This window comes from Limulus polyphemus, unplaced genomic scaffold, assembly GCF_000517525.1.
Source record: "Limulus polyphemus unplaced genomic scaffold, Limulus_polyphemus-2.1.2 Scaffold1098, whole genome shotgun sequence".
NCBI lineage: Eukaryota > Metazoa > Arthropoda > Merostomata > Xiphosura > Limulidae > Limulus > Limulus polyphemus.
Genome location: NW_013666708.1, coordinates 199684 through 221460, shown reverse-complemented (window position 1 = coordinate 221460; position 21777 = coordinate 199684). Strand labels below are relative to the sequence as shown.

General features: G+C 30.9%; 1 protein-coding gene across 1 annotated transcript; it reads left to right on the top strand.

The window, feature by feature from the left end:
- Positions 1-2040: 2040 nt before the first annotated feature.
- LOC106462116 (heparan sulfate 2-O-sulfotransferase 1-like) lies at positions 2041-20970 on the top strand. Its single transcript, XM_013922004.2, has 8 exons — positions 2041-2122; positions 5898-6049; positions 6488-6741; positions 7933-8018; positions 11650-11788; positions 12105-12202; positions 17945-18102; positions 19035-20970. Exons 2-8 carry the CDS (start codon positions 5929-5931, stop codon positions 19253-19255), a joined length of 1077 nt encoding a protein of 358 aa, XP_013777458.1. The 5' UTR covers positions 2041-2122; positions 5898-5928; the 3' UTR covers positions 19256-20970.
- Positions 20971-21777: the final 807 nt, after the last annotated feature.

The window sequence follows — 21777 nt, the reverse complement described above, 5'->3', positions numbered from 1 at the left end:
CAGTCGCCTGTGAGTTATATCAACAACATGACTCAGTGGTGAATTGGATAATCCAATGGACCAGGTTCAAACGTCAAAAGAGGACTTTCAGTAAAGGATTAGCCACCTATGAGGATGACCTGCACAAATTGCACAGGATGGCTTGACCTGCAATGGTATTTGCAGATTGGGAGGACATACTCAGGAATAAATTCATTGGTTGTATTTCCAGTGAAACCGTAAGCGAATACCTTGGTGTGAGGGATATCCTCTCCTTAACCAAGACAACTTAAATTGTGACCTTGTATGAAAGAAAAGCTTTAGTCCAGTTGTTAGAGAAGAAAAAGCCTAACATGTGAGTGAAAACGGTAAATCACATTGACATCTTTCCTTTACTGCAAACATATGAATATCTGGACGCATTAGAAGGTTCCCTTTTGTTCAACCACGTTGGATCTGGCATCTGGATACTGGTAAGTCGAGCTGGACGACGAGAGCAGGCATAAGACTGCTTTTAACATTACGATAGACAAATTACTTTTAAAAAAATGGTGGTAGTTCGATTATCAATGATTAGTTTGTTGTTAAGCGCAAAGCTACACAATGAGCTATCTGTGCTGTACCCACCACAGGTATCAAAACCCAGTTTTTTTGTGTGTTCTAAGCCTTCAGCCTTCAAACTGTGCCACTGGAGGGGAACAGTGGTTTTAGCTTCACATAAGTTTATAAAGTAAAGTAGGGTGATGAATGAAACTTTCATCTGATTTTGTTTAATACAATAATAAAAAGAAATAGAAGTTGTAAGAAGTGCAGGCTGAGAAATATTCGCAGTTATCTGCAAGATTTTTGAAATTTTATAAATGATACTGAATGAAAAATGCACATTTCACTATTTTCAGTTGTTGAATAATTTACAGAAAACATTTAGTTAAATTACAGATTTATTATTATGTATTTTATTTGGAGTTAATATAATTTACTCGGTCCAAAATATCTATCGCTTATTCACTGCAACATATTGAATAAAAAAATGACAAAGGTATTATATAAGTTTTCGTGTTCTTACCTTGATGTTCAGTACGTCTACGTTTGTTATTAAGCAAAAAGCTGTAAAATGGGTTATCTGTGCTATGCCCACTACATGTATCGAAACCCGGTTTTTAGTCATGTGAACTCTCAGGTCTACAATTGGGGTGTTCATGCAACAACCACTTACAATACGACTGTTATAAATATGAACGAATGAGATAGCATAATAATCCCGTGAGAAATCACAAATTTCATCAAAATTATTATTTTATTAATTTATATTCTAAAGCTCTCACTATAGACATTAGAGATGTGTTATTAGTAAGAATTAAATCTTACTTACTAGAGAATTAACAAAAAGGTTATTATATCAAAAATTCAAGTTTGTTTATCTAATACACAAAAATTATCGATGACATTAGTTTTGCTCCTCCAGTGGCTCAAGGGTATGTAAGCGGATTTACAACACTAAAAGCTGGATTTCGATAATCGTGGTGGGCACAGCATAGATAGCCCATTGTGTAGCTTGATACTTAACTATAAGCCCCGGTATGGCCAGGTGATTAGGGCGCTCGACTCGCAATCTGTGGGTCGCGGGTTCGAATCATCTTCACACCAAATATACTCGCCCTTTCAGTTGTGGGGGCGTTATAATGTAATAGTCAATCCCACTATTCGTTGGTAAAAGAGTAGCCCAAGACTTGGCGGTGGGTGGTGATGACTAGCTGCCTTCCTTATAGTCTTACACTGCTAAATTAGGGACGGCTAGCGCAGATAGCCCTCGTGTAGCTTTGTGCGAAATTAATAACAAACAAGCTTAACTATAAAGAGACACCAATTTTGAAACTTGAAACAGTATTATCAGGAAAGCAAAAACGTTGAACAGTACTAGAAATGAAAGACGTTAATTTTTGTTTAAATTAAAAGAAACTAGCAGTTTGTATATTTGTCTCCGAATTATATAATAAAGCACATTTGTTTCCTTTGCAAAAAACAAAAAAACACGAAGACAGATAATGTTAAAGAGGACGCTACGTCGTTAATGGTCAAATACGTCGGTTTCGTATTGTAACAACGTTATAACACTTGAATAAGTAGGAAGAATTTCGATGAGGTATTTCTTAAGTTATATTAATAACTTATTTATTATTCATTTGCTGTAATGTTTCATTTTTGTATAGAGTTTCAATGATTGTTCAGTTTACTTACAACTATTTCTTTGTAGTAGTGATTTCACGTTTTGTAGTTTAAATTTTATCATCTTTGTTTGAAAAGAGTTTCTTTTGATTTTACTTCAGACAATTTAGTATCACATTCACTGTCAGTGTCACTGTTGTTTCAAATATTTTGACCCAGGATTCTCGTTAGAATCACATGGCACGACTCGAAAGTTGAGTTATGCTATTCATTTAGTATTAACACCTGAATCACCTGTTATTTATTGTTGAATATAATGAAATTCAGTTATGATCTGACGAGTATGATGTTTAATTTGTACTGTAACTTTAGTATTAATACTAGTAATAGTATTAGTAGTTATTTTGTAAAACTAAAACTGTAGTTTCGCTAAACGTGAAAATGTTAAGTAGTGCGATTTTAATTTTTGGTGTGGAATGTAATTCAATCTTAACATTTACTTGATCGTCTTAATTTCTGTTTTCTTTTATAGAAAAGTGCTAATTGTAATATTACATTGAGAAGTCACTTCAAATTAAATAGAATTTATAAGATTAAGACTAAGAGTGACAGACGTCATTAAAGTTGTCTTGCTATTTAACTTTTAAGTTTAAATGTTCATATTCAATTGTCCGTTATAGATTTTATTTTCAAAGCCAATTTTGAACTAAAGGCACAGGGCTAGAGCATTTAGCTTAAGAGTCATACTTTCAAGCTAATGATGTATATCATCATATATGTACTAAATAATGTAGTGTGAATTCATCAGTTTTACCAACTGTTATTTTACATTTACTACATAGTTAGTAATGTTATGTTTCAATATATTTCTGCACACTTTATGAAAATGTGAGCTTGCTGCAGCAGAAGTCTAACATTTAGACTACATTCTTACTATAACTTATAACATTTGGACACATACATACACTAGGCTACAATATATCTTGTGGTCCAACAATGAACTTAAAAATTTTTATAATTTTACTGGTTTTGTGTTAAATGCACATGAGATGATAGAATACAATGTGAAGCTTAATAACTGAACCATAAGAAATAAGTAACTTATAACTGAGTTTGATATCTTGCTATAGTTGGAAATAAACAGTAACTTGTATTAAAATAGTCAGTGTTATTAGTACGCACATAATTAGCTTTCCGTAGAAAGCAGAAGACAAAGATAAATGTAGATGTATATGATTTTGTTTTAAAGTATAAGAGTGGGCTCTTTTAATGGTCTGTTTTTATATTTTTGTTCATTATTTTAAGAAGGCTTCAGTAAAGAAGCCAAAACATTGTCCCATTTTCATTCAACATACATTGCAGTCCATTAAATTTCTCACACCTATCAATTTAGCTGAGTGTTTGGTTCTTCTTTTAAAAAAAATACAGTTCTGGAATAAACTTTCAGAAATTTTAATTAAAAAGTAAGGGGGTTATTGTAATATTTTGTAAGGATTAAGTGCCTTATTAGGAGCACTGTATATGGGATTGATTCTCTTATTAGACAAATAACTGACCAGTATGTGAATTATGTGTGTACATTTTAACAAGTAGAAAGCAAATAACAAAACAAAAAATTACCTTATGAAAAATAGCTTTATAATATAAATTATTTAAAATTGTTAAAATCTATTTAATGAAAAAAACAGAAGAACATGAAGCATAAACTGGTGTCCTGTTTTAAAAAGTTACGTATGTTGACATTGTATGTCTTTGTCTGCCTTAGGAAGATTGTGAAATAAACATAATTTTGGTCTGCTTTTTCAGTGCTTGGTTTGAACTGTATTGTACAGAACAACTTAAACATCAGTGTCAGGCTACCCTTGATGTTCAAGGTGACCTTACTCCATATTGAAGCAAGCTATCATGAAATGTAAAGTTATAAAGCCACTCCATCTAAATGTTCATTTATATGTGTGTGGGCTACTCTAATCATTTGTATTTCAGATCACATAGAAAATAATTACCTGTCTGATTTGCATGAAATTAAGTTAAGGAGTAATTGGCATTAGTTTCAACTGGCTTTGTCTTGTCATAGGTAAGGTATTGTTTTAAGTTATATTTTCAGTGTTGTAATTTGTATGTTAGCTAGAAGGCACATGATGTTAAGATAGACTTAGAACATTTAGAAAGTTTTAAATTGACATCAAGTTTTCTCACACATTTGAAGGTAGACTATAAGTACAAGATAGTTGTGAAGGTTGTGGTGAGGTTTTCAAGAAAAGAGAATGAAATAGTCAGTGTGTTAACTATCTCAGTTACTTTGTGCATGCAAGTTGATTTGATTTTATGCCAGTCCTAGACTGTTAGAGAGGTTTGAACATTTGTAATGTAGGCCTACAACAACTTATTACAGTGTATAAGTGTTCAAGCTTTTAGAAATATTAAAGGAGAAAATAAACTAAATTGTTCTAGTTTATATAAATAATTTCAAAGAACCTGCCAACAAAATACCAATTTTACAGCAATATTATAAACTTCAATTATCTCTTAATTATGTTGTGCAATGTAATAAACTCATTCTTTGTGATTTGGTCTTGTTAGATTTAAAATACTGTTGTTTTCCAATAAAAAAGATAACGATATTTAAGATAAACAACATTATTTATAACAGAAGGGGAACAGATAAACGTTTTGGAATTCTACAGATTCCATCTTCAGTATTTAAAGCAAAATGAAAGAATAACATAATTTTTAAGTAGATAACTAAAATACATTGCTGCAATAATGATAATTTAATCAAATCTAAAGCACATAAAAAGTACAGGAGTAACAAACAAAAATACTGTACATATTAAAAAAATGTGGAATTTAAAAGAAAACTGCATGTTATTCAGTTTTGGTGAAAATTGTTTGATGTGGAGAGTTTCTTTAATCAGTTTCTTGAACAACTAGTTATATTTCTTATATTGAAGGAATATAAATTGTTTTAAAATAAACATTCCTGTTAACATTCATTTATGTGTAGTATACTAATTCATTATATTGCTATTAAAGTTAGATATTCTACTGAACTGTGTTTTTGCTTCTAATTTGTTGGTATATTTGATTCTAATGAAACTATTGATTACCTATAACTATGACATTTCTCAACTTTTACTTCACAATATTTGAGAATCCATGGCAAGGGAAAATCTAGTGCCATTTTTATAACACATTACTACAGCTAGTTCCACAAATATGTTTTATAAATAAAGTGTAGTCATTTTGTGGAAAAATGAAAGATCATAAATAAAATAACTTTTATTGTATTATGCAACTCAACTGATAATAAATAAAAATAACTTTTTCTTCTTCCAGTATGCAACTGATAATAAATAAAAATAACTTTTTATTCTTCCAGTATGCAACTGATAATAAATAAAAATAACTTTTTATTCTTCCAGTATGCAACTGATAATAAATAAAAATAACTTCATTTTGTAGTCTGTGATGGATGATGAATGAAAAATTAACTGGTTATCTTGTGTAAAAAGTTATAGTTGTATCATATTTTAAGCACCCATTAGGTGTAAAACAAAGTCTGGAGCAATTAAAGTAATGTAAAGTCTTTAAACAGTTACTTGTGTAATTCTGCACTAAACATGTTTATTATGTTTTTGGTAATCTATAATTGTAAGAAGACCTAAGAATAAAAGTGTCTTTAGATTTTTGCTAGATCCTGTGTAATTGTTCAACATCTCAGGATTCTGATGCTTTTTTATTTATTTTAGGGATGGCTACATTTAGTTTGATGACTATCTGATGTGGAAGATGTGGCAGATAAAGCAATTCATCACAATTTTGGGTGTAATTGTTTGTACTGTACTCTATTGTCATTTTGTAATGAAGGTCTCGCATCAGGATGAAGCAATAAAAAAATTAGGTTAGTGTACATTAACATACAGTAAATTTATATTAAAAATTATATTTATCTAATATTATTGAATTGTTTACAATAAAAAAAATATTAGGAGTTTACTGTGTAAGAATACTCGTATTTTAATGGGGAGAAAATTACTTTAAGCTATTGAATAGTTGAAAGCATTTTTTTATTCCAGTAGAAATACAACTGACATAAACTGTAAGATGAATGAAATTCAAAACTTTTTTTTACATTTCAATGTTCTAAGGTATATACTTCAAAAATGTGGATCAAATGTCATCTAAAATACTTTAAAAGTCCACAGCTCAGAGGGTAACCTTTGGGAAACTAGATTTTTGTTTACCTTGTAATTGTAGAAAACTATATTATAACCAAAATCTATTGTTTTTCTTTTTTACTACAACTGAGTAGCAAAATGTAGTAATAATTTTTTTTCAGCTGCTACTATCAGTCAACTTAAGCTGAGGAACTTTGATGAAGACAGCAAAAAAGATATACTTGCTGATTTTGTCAATAATGGAGAAGATACCAAAATTCCATATGATGATTTACTTATAATTTATAATCGAGTCCCTAAAACTGCAAGCACAAGTCTGATGGGTGTGGTTTATGATCTTTGTAAACGTAACAACTTTCATGTTCTTCACATCAATACCACCAGGAATGTGCATGTAATGTCACTCTCAGATCAGGTAAGATTTTTTTTTATGGTTTCTTCCAACATAAATTTCAAATCTTCCACATCAATACCACCAGGAATATGTATATGATGTTGCTCTCGGATCAGGTAAGATTTTTTTTTAATGATCTGTGTAATTGTAACAAATTTCATGTTCTTTAATACCAGTAGGTATGTGCATGTGGGTAAACATAGCAAACTTCACCTTGTACACTTCAATACCACCAGGAATGAATGTGCATATTTCTAAATATAACAAATTTCATTTTTTGCACATCGATACCACAAGAAATGTGCATGTGGTGCTACTCTCAGATTATTTAAAAAATGTTTATGTCTTGTGTGAGAATATTCCAGTTACGTTTTATATATCAAGAATATTTTCCTTTCAAATACTTATAAGGCTGATTTGTTGCATATTCACTAGATTTTTAACTCAAATTAATACCACTAAAGCTTTGACAACGCTAAAGGTTCTATTGTTATGAACAGCATAAAATGTTATTTGATATATTTTATGTTCATTTTACATATGGGGTTGATTTTGTGGTTAAATTTTTGATGTTTTACTTTATATGTTGAAAACATCCGAGTCTGAATAAAACTGTGTACTTCTTCTTTATAACAGTTATAATCATATTAACTTTCCATGCTTTTTTGTTTTATTTGATCTATAAAAGAATAAAAAAATTTTTATTTATGTAGTAGAACTCTCTTTAATTCATGTTATAACTGAACAAAAATGGATTTTTGAATTTGATTTAAACACTGAATTCTCCAAACTAACTAGTTTAATTTGTAATGAGTCATAAAATATGTTTAATGTAAGTTCCATTCTTTTAAAATACAGCTGTTTTTATATATGCATGTTCTTTTTTTAATTTAAAATAATTATTGTGTAGAAACACTAACTTGCTTATCAATATCATGTGATCAAAGAAAGCTACATATACAGATCAGACTTAAAAATTAACGCATTAAATAATATAGCTACTGTAATGTACTAATTTAACTAGGAATATGCATGTCACAAAACAAAACCTGTCCTAATTATAATGCATTGAATCATCAGTTGGGAATGTCATTGTTATTTTTTATCATAATCCTAATCAATAGGAATTAAAATAAATATAATTTATAACATTTTCTGACATTTTTCAGTTTCTTTTTTTTAAGCCAATAACATTTATATTTCTTCCAACAGAGGAGGTTTATTGAGAATGTTACATCATGGCAGGACAAGAAACCTGCACTTTATCATGGACATATTGCTTTCTTAAATTTTCAGAGGTGAGCTATTTCATGTTTGATAGTAACATCTGACTTGACTCTGTGACTTGTTTTTTTAAAGAATTATAAATATAAGCACTTGTCTCAAATCTGTTCAATATGTAATTGAGCTCAGAGTTTCAAATAGTGGTAGATTTCAGTGAATTTCTAATTAGAACTGTAAAAACCTTTTAAGTATTTCTAGTTTTGATTGGTAAAGTTCCAGTCAGTACTCTTTCATGAAATAATTACATATCGGATGTATACTGTTGGTTAAAATTGAAATATGTGTTAAATGTTTTAATTTTAAATATAGTAGTACTTCATAGTAAGGATCGACAAGGATTCCAAATAATCCACATGCTGGAAAACCACTCTATCGAATTCCTAAGCAAAAAACTGACCATTAAAATTATATATTATGTGCATGTATACTAATAATATGCTAAAAAGGACACTAACATTTGGGTTTTAGATTATATAAACATGCACATTGTTGAGCAGTATTTCATATTTGTAGCTCACTTTTCATTTGCTTCAATATATAGTAATCCATAAGCAAAAACTTTACTGCTTTGAAAATTGAGCATTTTTAATTTACTTTGTGTTAATTCAGTCTGCAATGAAAACTAGTAAGAACACAAACTTAATAATTAGTAGAATTATTATTAACATCAAGTATGCATGTTGTGATATGAAGCATTGGATTCAAAAATATTTAATCGGTGCTGGATTGCTGAAGAAAAGTAATATTTTTCTGTTTAATTATTCCTGGTGGTTAGGAAGCTCAATTCTCAATATGAGGGTTGCAAGTTCGAATCCCCATCACTGAATATGCTCACCCATTCAGTTGTGAGGGCATTATAATGTAATGGTAAAAGAATAGCCCAAGAGTTGGTGGTGGGTGGTGTTCACTAGCTGCCTTCCCTCTAGTCTGTCACTGCTAAATTAGGAATTATTAATGCTACATTAGATTGCTGTAACAGTGCTTCCTTTCTTGAGGCATGTGAAAGTGTGAGCATATCTTTTGGTCCAAGGGGTGCATTTGTTCGTGTCTTCAGCTTACTATGTTTCACAGGTATAATAACTTTTTTCAATTGAATTTTCACAGTTAAAGTTACTGTATGCTTAACCTAATTCAGCAGTTAGATTTTACTCACTAAGTACTGTAAAAATAATGTACTTGTTTCAAACCCCATACATATTATATACACTTCACCATTATAAGAAGTCTAATGGTATTTCTTTGGTTGTCTGACCCAAGCTGTGCCAATGAGCTTTGAATTGGTGAAACTGCAGTCCACGGCAGAGGGTACGGTCAACCAAGAAATGCGTTAGGCCTCTACATCACCGATTCTCTTTCAGTTTCACCTCTGGTGTAAAAATAAATAAATTTTTACCTTTTATATACAATGTATTTGTTTATTTTCTCAAAAGAATGCCAAGCTTGTCAGTGAAAATGCTCATAATTTTGTACTTTGCATGTTTCATATACATATCTTATGCTACTGAAGTGAAGCTCCAAACAGTTTATGATAAACCGTAGAAGGGGGTGAAGTACACTCAAAGTGTACAGCGTTAAACAAACTAAAACTACATACCTAAGGAATGTTTATAATGAAGTTAATTGTACCTTATAAATTTGTGACTGCATCTTTCAGGGGGACCTAAGAAAATGGAATTTGATGTAGTTATCATTATAAAGCATCATTTTAAATAATGTGATAACACAAGAAAAATAGCTGATGCATATAATTTAATATAATTAAAATTTGAAATATAAATATCATATAATACTGACAATTATGTAATTCTAAAGAATAAATCCTGAGAAAAAGCTTGCTTGTTGTGCAAAATTTATATTTGGTAAATTTATGTTTATAAAAATCAAGTTTTAAGAGGATACATTCACACTTCTGGCAGTATCAAGAATGTAAATTTCATTCATCTGCCTTTTTTAAATGAACATTTGGCAGTAAAGATGTTTCTTTTTTGTTTTATTTAAATTTTGCTATTACAGTGATCACCGTGCTTAACATTGTTTGCATGCCTTATGAATGTTTCCTAACTTAAAAAAAAGAATTCATTTGATAAAGAAACCAAGATAGAAAAAATATTTTTTGCTCTTGTTACATTACATTTAAAGTTTTTTCAATCTTTCTGTGTGTGTGTTGGATGGTTTTTCAACCTAAAATAAGTGTGGAAATATATTAAAATAATTTTCATTATTTTTACTTTCCCTTATAAATACTTGTAATATTAATTTAAACAAGCTTCTTCATATATCTTGTGTGAGTGTTGTGTAGAAACTGGAAATTCAAGTATTAGTCTTGTGTAATATGGAAAGTACATAAAAAATAGAATGTACTGAAAAGATTTTTATATAGAAAAGTAAAAATTACTATGAAAGAAGTTTAGTAATCAGTTTTAATGGTGAAGAAGTTTAATTAACCCAGCTTAGTTGAATACAAAGTTTTGCATGATTTGTTTATTGAATGCCTAAAAATTACTATGTTGGTATGATTGAATGCTCCAAAAAAGCACATATTTCACAGCTTTTATCTAGTGATGATAAATTAGGTATGTGTTAAAAACAGTATCATTAAAAACCTTAGCATGCAGAACGCATAGAATATGCAGTAACGAATACATAGAAACTGAACTTCAACAGCTTCAACAGACTTTTATTAATAATATTTATCCCAAAAAATTGGTATAAAAAGAAAAAAATTGGTTAGATTCTATTGTTTACTAAACTTCTCGCACCTGTAAAAAGCTTAGGTAATTTAGCCAAAGCTTGTACATTAAAAAAACTAAAATAACCTGGTGATAGTCCAACTAAATTACACTAATTAGCTAATTTGATCAGTAAGTAACAATCATAACTTAATGCCAAAACTAATTATCCAAAATTCCATTAATCTTTTTAATCATCCACTAAACAGCTTTTTTTGAAGTAGTTGTAATACTGTGACTCAACTTGATTAATTTTATTTTTGTGTGAGTGTGTGGAGGGGGGAGAATTCCTAAAATAAAGCTTTTGGAGTAATAGAAAACTTTAAAATTCTAAGTGAATATCAAGAGCTTTATCTTCTTCTTCTGAATGTTTTAAGCCTACTTGTTTTGTCTACATATTGTTATGACAGCAGAAGTCACGCGATGCTGGGAGCATGCGCGCTGGAGTTTCTCGAAGGATCATGAAGGTCCGAGTGCATTCGAGATGCCCTCTTCTTAGTATATAAGCCTGGCGAGAAAAACCAGCGCAATTGAAGAGATAGATAGATAACTAAGTCAAGCGAACAGTAGGCACCGTAAGTAAAGTGTGTGAATCACTGTGATTTATAGCATGTGTTATAAAGGTTGTTAAGTAAAGCGACGAGAAAAACGTATTGACTGTGGAAATTCTGTGTATTACAAAGTTTGTATCGAGAAAGAATAAACTAGTTTTAATCAAGAAGGGACTATTATCGCTGAAGCTCCTCTGAAAGAATTTATACCTGAAATTAACAAACAAGCAGATACGCAACAATATAGATACTAAATGTTACTAGTATGAGAGGAAGTACTTTTATGCACTTTCATTTTTAAAATTTTCCATTGCATGTAGTTAAGTTCTACTTAAGCTTATTAGTTGATGCTTCATTTTCAACAGATACGGAATTTCACAGAGACCGATCTATATCAATCTGATACGAAAACCTCTTGATAGACTAGTGTCTTATTACTACTTTCTTCGTTATGGTGATGATTTTCGACCTTATGTAGTTCGCAAAAGAAAAGGAAATACTGTGGTAAGTGTTTTTTAATTACAGAATCAAAAAATCAACTGTAACTATACAAATGGGCTAATGTCTGATTTAATTTTAATTTCTGCAAAAGTATGGTACAAAGATTTATAAAAGCAAGATTGAAAACTAGAAAAGCTAAATATTTTGCAATAAGTTGCAAGAACCTTTGTATATGTAACTTTTTTTAATACTTGGCTTATCATAAGGAGTATTTGTTGTAGTTTATCTGGATTTTTGTGTAATTAATAAAAGCTGGTTATCATCTAATCTTACTTTTGCTACACTTCTTTAAACTGCTGATGTTGTTTACATATTAAAGACTTTTGATGAATGTGTGGAGCGACAGGAAAATGACTGTGATCCTGAAAACATGTGGCTTCAGATACCTTTCTTTTGTGGGCTGCATGTGGATTGCTGGTAAGTGTCAAGTTTCATGTATTAACTTCTTGCTTTAAAATAAATTGAGTGTATTTTAATAAAAAAAATTGAATATTTTGTAATCTTCTGTTTCTTTTTATTCAAAACAAAATTATACATTCCATCCCACAAGGTAAAATAAAGCTTATTTGAAAGAAATGGAAATGTACAAATAAATTGTAATTGGTTCAAGTGAGGAAACATCTATAAAAATGCAATAAATACTATAAATATGGCAAAACAAACAAATCATAGCAGTTAGTCCTGGGGGGGGGGGGTTACTTGTCCCAGTCTCAGGGGACACAACAGCCAAGTTTTAGTATTCAGCCTGTTAACGACATTTTGTTTGTGGCTTTAACATCAACATTTTCAATACACTGATGGTATAGTTATCTGGAGCACATCAAGTGATCTCCTTATTCCTGCATGACATCTCTGGACCACGTCACCAACTGGTGCAGTAACTGAGAAGTAGTGCTTAACCCGTAAAAAACAAAAGCAACCATTTTCATGAAATGTCTTAACAAGAAATTTAAGAAAATCTTTCAAGTAAAACTAAAACTTTTCATATACAAGTAACTCACCAATACAATAATAGAATAATGATTTTAATAACATTATCACTGAAATAAGCCAGAGAATTAACTACCTTCATAAAATTAGAGGTAATATTCATGGTTGTAACTCACATATAACTTCTATATAAAGTGTACATACACAATGTACATGGAATAATGATGTTAATAACATTATCAACAAAATAAGCCAGAAAATCAGCTACATTTGTAAATCAGAAGTAGTATTCTCATAGCTATAACTCTCATTCAATTATGCTCATTTATAAAGTGTACATGAGAACAATTTTCAAAGTATGGCAACGTGCACTATGTCAGATCACATATGCATTATACTACAAGTACAAAAAAAACTGAGCTTCTAGAATTGCATATCACCTCCAAATTTATACCCCTGCTTATTATTTAAATGAAGTTAGTGATATTCTTACAGTTAAGTAGCACATGATGCTTCATTTTACAAAAATACTTCTAAACCTGACCTGTTATCTCAATTCCTGTCTATAGCTGCATCCTAGTAGAAATATATATTGCTCTGTAATGTAATTAATAATCTCAACTCTTCCTAGAGATTAGATGTAACATTTCTTTTATGATTTAAAAGCACAGCACAATTTTTCTCAATATTCATCACACTGTAGCATAAGAGAGTGGGTAAAGAGAGATTCTTTCATTTTTGACCATCAATGAGTTCAAACCCAAATCCCTACAAATATGTCATCATCATTAAACTTAATTGAATGGACGGCAACTGCTTGCTGTAGAAACACAAGTGTAGAGGATTACGTTTCAAAAGTCTTGCCTTTTGTCAGTGTGTGTATGATGTAGTCGATCTTTATAGTATTCTGGTGGATTGTGGATAGCATGTTATGATTGGTTGGTTTATCCCTGTTACTGATTGGTGGAGAGACTTCCTGTAGATTAAACCAATGGTAGCCACAGATTACTCACCTCTAATTCGGAATCTCTGTTTAGTGAAGGTTTTATTGTGTTAATGTAAAATGATTTTTTAATTTTTCTTTTCTTCCAAAATTTGTTTGTGTTGGTGATTCTAGTTTTTTCCCAGTTCATTTTGTGTTCAGTTGACATAGTGTGTTCTGCAATGGCTGAATTTTGTGTTTTCACGAGTCTTGTACTGTCTTTATGTTATTTTTATTCTTGTTGCGAGCCTTCTTCCCATTTCTCCAATTTATGTTTCTTTGCAGGAACACAGAATTTCATAAATTCCGTTTTTGTGTTTCTCTTGGTAGCTTTCTGTTTGTTTTTCACCTGAATGGATCTTAATGTTGTGTAGGATTTCCACCGGACATTTATGTTGAATTTCTTGGCTATGCGTGTTCTGTTTAAAACACTCTATGATCTTTGGCACTCTGTTTTGATGGATGTCTTATCACAAATGCTTTCTGCTCTCTTGTTTAGGCATTGGATTATACCACATTTTATTGAGGTTGGATGATAGGACTGGAAGTGTAGATATTTATTTGTGTGGGTGGGTTTTCTGTATACAGCTGTGGTGATTTTTCTCTCTTGTCTGCTGATGAGTATGTCAAGAAATGGTAGGCTGTTTTGTTCCTCTATTTCCATGGTGAAGTGGATTCTTTGGCTATAGAATTAAGATGTTCTAAGAAGGTTGGTAAGTTTTCAAGACCATGGGGCCAAATAACGAAGGTGCCATCAATATAACATCTGTAGAAACTAGGTTTTATATGTGTGTGGATGAGAGGACTCTTTCTTCAAAGTCTTCTATGAAAATGACTGCTAGGATTGGAAAGAGTGGTGATCCAATAGCTGGAACATCTGTTTGTTCATAGAATTTCTCGTTGTATTGGAAATAAGTTAATTGTAGGCAAATAATTGTTAGTTCATTGATGGCATCTATCTTCGTGTCAGTTCTGTGTGGTAGAGAGCTGTCATTCAGCAGTTGTTGTCTGGTTATATTAAGGGTTTCTAAAGTTGGAACATTGTTAAATATGTCTTTGATGTCAAAACTTACCAGAATATCCTGGGATCTGATATGTAGTTTTCTGAGTTGTTCTATGAAATCTGTCAAGTTTTGAATATGATTTTCGATATTCCCTCATAGTGGAGATAGGATAGGCACCTGGAAGTTGGTTAGTCGATGGCAAGGTGAGTTTATAGCACTGACTATTGGCCTTAAAGTTATATTAGGTTTGTGTACCTTAGGTAGTCCATAGAACTGAGGGGGATATTTTCATTGGTTCTTAAGTCTTTGGCTAACTTCTCATTGATTAAATTTTGTTTCTTAAGTTTGTTCAGTATTGTATTGATGAGTCTATCTGTCTTTTCTTTAGGGTCATTGGTGATTTTTTTTTTATTGTTGTTTGTCTAGTAACTGCTCGATCTTCGTATCATAATCTTTGACGTCTAGGATGTCTCTACCATTTCCTTTGTCTGCTGGTAGAATCTTGATATTGTTATCTCGTTTTAGATGGTTCAGTGCACTGCATTCCTGTTTAGTGATGTTTGGTTTCTTGGCATCCCTGAGGATGGTGTAAGTTTGCTGTCTGAATTGTTCAGCCATAGGTTTCGTGAGGTTTTGTGTAGCAGATTCTAAGGTTGCAGCCATGTCAACAGTTGGAACTGTGCTAGGTTGTATGGCAAAGTTTAGACCTAGGTTGAGAATCTTGTTTTCTGTATCGCTTAGTAATATCAAACTGCAATTGTGAACTATGTTGGTAATCTTAGGATTATCTATCTTGGTAAGTCTGCTGAATTTTTGAACTTGTTTCTTCTTGATGCTTTCTAGGTTGGATGTATAATGTTTGGTGTAGAGGTTTAAGATTCCCAATGCTCTTATATTTTTCATGAAAGGTTGTTGAAGCTCAGCATATTATGTTTCAGTTGTGTTAGTTAGATGGTGCTTCTTGCATCTATATTCTATATGTAATCTTAGAAGGTATTGTCGAGAACTTTTTTTTATCTTTGTAGTTCTAGCAAAAGTAGTTTCTTTGAGTATCAGAAACTTTGGGATGATGTTTGAATCTCTGGTGATTAGAGCAGTGTGCAAGCTTGGTAAAGTTCTTATTGTAGTTGTTGATCTTGATAGAGGCTGGTCCATAGCAGCTCTTCAGGTATTCTTTGATAGATTGTTTAAGCAGAGTATTCATGATGAAACTTATTTGAATGGATGGCAACTGCCTGTTGTAGAAACACAAGTGTAGAGGACGATGTTTCAAAAGATCCATTCTGGTGAAAAAGAAACGATCTATCAAAGAATATGTCATCATCGTTGTGACCATCCTGGTCATGTCAGTGTTCACACCCTCTCGGGTATATAGTCGAATCCTGATTTTTGATGAAAAAAGGGTATTTTATTGAATCACTCCATGGGCCATAAAAAGGGGGGTTATTTTAATGAAAATCTCAGTGAAAAGAGGGTTTAGCACATCTTAAATGGCCCATTAGGAAAGCCTGGTTGTTGTTTTTTCTATCCTAGAAGTACAAAACAGAATTATATATTTTGATGTATAAGATTATATGCATATCAAAGAAATTTAAATAATGTTGAACTATACAGTTTTCAAATGGTTACATGTATACCTCTTTGTTCTTGTTTTAAGTGTGCGATGGCATACTTATTGCATAACAATCATTCATCTCATCACTTTAGTGAAGCTGCTGTATACATTTTACTGGATCAGAATGATGTAGTGTAGCATGAATTCATATGTCAATATACCATTTTAGTATTATAGGTAATTACTTGCAAGGTACACAAGCTGTTTTACTTTACCATGATATCTCTAATTTGGTATATATGAAACATTGTTATAATGTACTGATATTGAGCATGTATAATACCATTTTTAAACAGAATGCTTATAATATACAGAGGGTTTAATATGCTATATTGAAACTATTATGATTATGCAAATCAGCAAATTTTTGTGGAACAGCATTATCAGAACTATGTCTTTACATTGTTTGGCATTTTATAGGTAGTGTGATGTCAAGAAAAATTAATTGCAGTTGAGAAGGGTATGTGACAGCCCTTTCCAGTGAACGATATTTGTATACTTGGGTCATATAGATATATTCAGATTGAGGATTTAAAATTTCCAAGATAAGGGTATCCTTTGTACTTAATGACATTAGAAAACAAAGGAATATGGATCAGCTTAGGATACTAGGACTATCCATAAAGAAACCTGCAACAAATCATTTTCTAGCAAAGTGTAGCATCTTGTAACAGGTGAGAATCCAAGAACACAAAAGTCAGGAGAAAAAGCTGTCCACATGTTCCATGAAACAGTGCACAACATAATCGAAAAGGATATTTGATAGAAAGAGTGACATAAGTCACATATACACAAGTTGCTTTCACAACATCATATACCTCAAGCAGCTGGAAAATGAAAGTGAGGTATTCATGCTATTCCACATGAAGACATACTGTTCAAATTGTTGATGTAGCTGTTATGGATTTTTGTACATTGGACTGTTGAAATGGGCTCTGGGAAAGGTGTGTACTTTGAACATGACAATCTTACAATGGAGCCTTTAGCAATGAAATCTATACTGCAGGATTAAACATGGTCGTTAATTCTGTTAGGTGTGATTTTATAAATGTGTTTTCACAAATATTTTACGAACTGTTTTCCATTGTAGTTTTAAAAATATATACAGTTTTTGGTGATTAAAGAAATATTTTCTAATTTTGAACTGTGCTAAAAACTATTTGTATTTGCAATTAGCTTAATTCTTGTTAATAAAAAATTATTGGAAATTAAAAACTATTTTTAAAATAAATAAAAGTGAAGCTGTCTGAAACCATGAAATAATTTCGACTAACTTTTTTTAAAGAATAGTATAGGTAAAATGTAAAATAAACATTTGATATGGTATATTAAGAAGTTTAAATTATTGAATAAAGTTTGGAAGTTTAATGTAAAAATACAGTAGTAGGAAAAGGACATTTAATGTAATTGAATTATCAAAAATTGGATTGATTGAATTTTCATTGATGTTATACTATCCATTATTTTGTATTCAAGATGAATTTTATTTATAAGAAAAACATTTTTTTGAGGGGGGGGTCTCAGTATGTACAGTATCTATCAGAGGTTGAACCAAAATTGTCTTTTTTTTTCATTCACTGCATTAACATTCTGATGTCAAATAGAATGAACTTACTTTATAATGCCAGGGAACCAGGAAATAATTGGGCTCTAGCCCAGTCAAAGCAGAACCTCGTAGAGCATTACATGGTGGTAGGAGTTACTGAGGAACTTGAGGATTTTGTGGCATTACTCGAAGTTGTTCTACCAAGATTCTTTCATGGTGCCACACAACAGTTCCTTAAAGGTTAGTGCAGTTTACTTGTATATCCAAGAGGTGGAGATGGGTGAAGGTATAGTGTTCTATAACATTGTAGCTATGTGTGATTGGAGCTAAGGGCAATAGTGCAGCTATAGATTCGGTAGATAAAAGTTAGTATGGCAGTAGTTGTAGGCATAATTTAGTATAAGAATGTAACTATAAGTTTATGGACAAAAATATGTGTGTGCTGTGCTGCTATAAAGCAGTTAAGTGGGCAGACTTTAGATGACTGACATTCAAGTGTCATGTCAAAAATGAATTCAAGTGAAAAAAAGTGTCTTTTGTATCCTACTATAGGGCTTTAAAAGTCCCTTATTGTAAGACTGTAAATACAAAAACTTAGAAAGTACTCTTTTCAATATTTAAAAAAAAAGTTATCAAAGTGAGCAGTAGAAATATTGAAAACTTGTGCAATATTTTGTCAAGTTTACTTGTCATAATCACATCTGAACTTAGACTAATTACTTCTGGTTTTCTTTTCTTTCTTAAATATTGTGCATCCCTTATGCAGGTTTTATTTTATATTTACTCTCTTGCATTTCATTACAAACGTTTGCTATCTTCATGGTGACTTATTCAACATTTATATCAGAAATTCAGACATCCAATGTCCATATTAAGCAGAAAAATGTGGACATTGAATTTTTTAACTGTTTCACCATCACATTTTAGTTCAAAATTTTATTAAATGCAATTCAACAGGCCCAAGTCATCATAATCATCAGTCCTGGAAAATAATGAACACAGTGCTGAACAAATTACTACATTACTACAGTGATAAATACACATTATTTCTAATTTATTAGTTTAAACTCAGTGTTATCTTAGAATCAATTTTAAATCAAACAAAGGGTATCTTCATGTCATTCTTGAAACTAAAAGTATATTGTATTTTAAAATAATTTTTTATTGGACAGGTAAGAAGTCGCACCTAAGGAAAACTTACAACAAAGTTGATCCTGCCCCAGAAACTGTCCGTAAGATTAAGAGTTCCAAAATATGGAGCATGGAAAATGATTTTTATGAGTTTACTCTTAAACAATTTCATGCTATGAAGAAAAGAACACTGATAGAAAAAAGAGGTGTCCTTCAAGATGGAGGACAAAGGTTTTTCTTTGAAAAGATTCGCCCAAGGTGAAAGAGATAATGAGGGATAATTTATTCTAATTCTTTCTTAAATATATTCATAAATAATATACATGCTTTGTATCTTTAGCTTTCATTTCATATGTGTTACCATAAGATTGACATTAGAAGGGTAGGAAGGTCCTGCAATATATGTACAGGTATTACTGTGATGTGTCTTTGTCAGAATTTTTCAGGTTAAAGTTATATTCATACAGAGGAACATCCTGAATAAGAGAGTAGTTGAAAACACTGACACAAAATTTTAAAACTTGAAACTCTTCAAGTACAAGTGTCAACTGTGTACTTGGTTCATTTTTTGATGAACCAGAAGTGACTTTTTATGTTTCTTGAAGATTTGATCAGATGAATCTTATTCAATGGACACATCATATTGTTTTGTGCTTCCATTGATTGGCTCTTTGGAAGAAAATGGACCATGGTTGGGCAACTACACATCCAAAGCATGATATTACGTATATTTTGTTAAAAGACTTTCTTTTACAAAACGGTCATTTGGGGGAGTATATGTGTTAATTTCCTACTAAATGAGCATAAACTGCAAGTTGTTCAGCATGTTTATAGTTATTGGATACTTGACAAAGTTCTGTTTTACTATATTTGACTGTACCTCGCAATTCGTATTAACTGTAAGAAAAGAAATTGTGGTTCCATTTTCTGTTAACTTTATTTTCTTACAATTTTTTTTTGAAAATGAATTGCACAAATTCAGTGTCAAAATCTGAATTTTTAATACGAGAATTGGTTTATTTCAATTCTTATTAGCTACATTTTATTAACTAGTACAAAATTGTTTTAATACTTTTTGAGATGTTATTTTAACAAGCATATACAAATGTTTAAGGTTTTAACTTGTTAGTAATATTTTTTTAGGATATAAACTATTTGAGAAACCAGGTATTTAAAAATAAAATTCTTCAAATTTGGTATCGTAGGTAATTTTATGTACTGTTAATACACTATTATTTTACAATAATAATAAGTTAATTATAAATATTTCATTCTATTATGTTTCTATGTAGTTAAAAATTAAATTTGCAAATTATAGTTTAATGGTTTATTTAAAAAATACTGAGTAGCTTATATTTATGAGTGTAAAAATGTTTGATCCATCTGTAACTTTTAAATGCTTACATTTTTCTCAGACGTGTGTGTGTGGGTGGGGGGGGGGGATCTAAATGGAATTTTTTTTTAAATTTACTAAACAATAACTTGTATATATTTTACATTATTAAAAACTTTTTGGTGAATATTTTGTTGCCCCAAAACCTAATTCAACGAACAGCTGAGCATTATTATGTTTTACATAAATGAAAGTTCTTGTTAAAACCAGCTGTTGAACAAGTCCTTTAGCTACATGTTTAAGGCAGTTGTATTTGTAATACAAAATTTGGTAGTTGGATCCTTATTTAAGTTTTTAATGACCACAAAGAAATGTATTCTTGTAGCAATGCTTATTGATATTCAATCAAATTCAATACCAATTCATGCAAGTTCAAATTTATTCACTGATCATGTATTAATAGTCCATACATACACTGATGGAAGTACATAAACATCCATTTTTACCTAAGAAGAAACTTGTAGGCACAAGATTGAAATAATTTTTGATCTACTACAAAATACATAATGTGCATTGATATTGACATGAAAAATACTCTCAGCTCTAATCGCTGCTGCTACTGACTAAGCCTAACAAAAAAAAAAGTCCATCTTGATGACATAAAATATTGTTAATGTTGCTGGGTTCTTCTTGCAAGGACCAACACTAGAAAACCACAACCAAGTAGGTACACAACTCTTGGAAGGAATGACTTCAAGAGTGAAACAATTCAACTTTTAATAAAAACATGTTTTATTATTATGCACATTATCAAAATCATTTTGGTCCTCAAAAAGTTCCAAATGTTAGATTTAATAATAATTGAATTTTTTAAACATAATATAAATTACTTATAGAGGAAGAAATTTAATTTTTTTTACAAATGCATGAGATTCTTCTTGCCAGCAAATATGCATGATAATACAACACAAGATATAATTTACATAACTATGTTTAGTAAAAACACAAAATTGAGGAATGATATCTAGACATAAGCAAAGTCATACTTAATCACGACTTTGGCTTTTGTCTGAATATAAACTTTATATATATATATATATATATCTGTACACATTTTTACAAAATGCACAATGTAGCTGCTATCTCCCCATTGTTACAAGGGGGAAAATGTTAAAACCATAACACACATTTTACTATTGCTAGAGGTCTTTGGTTATGATGAATGAAATTCAAGCAGTTCAAGTTCCAACAACTGCTTTGAACTTGTAATGTGTCAACCTTGCAAGATAACATCTGACCACAATGGTACTTCACATACCTAATCCTATTAATAAGTATATAATACCACTGCAGGGGTGCTGACAGAAAATAAATGACCCCATGCATAAAAGTACTAGGGGGTGTTACCTCATAAAACAGGAAGAAAGTAATTTCCTAACATTGTTTTTATT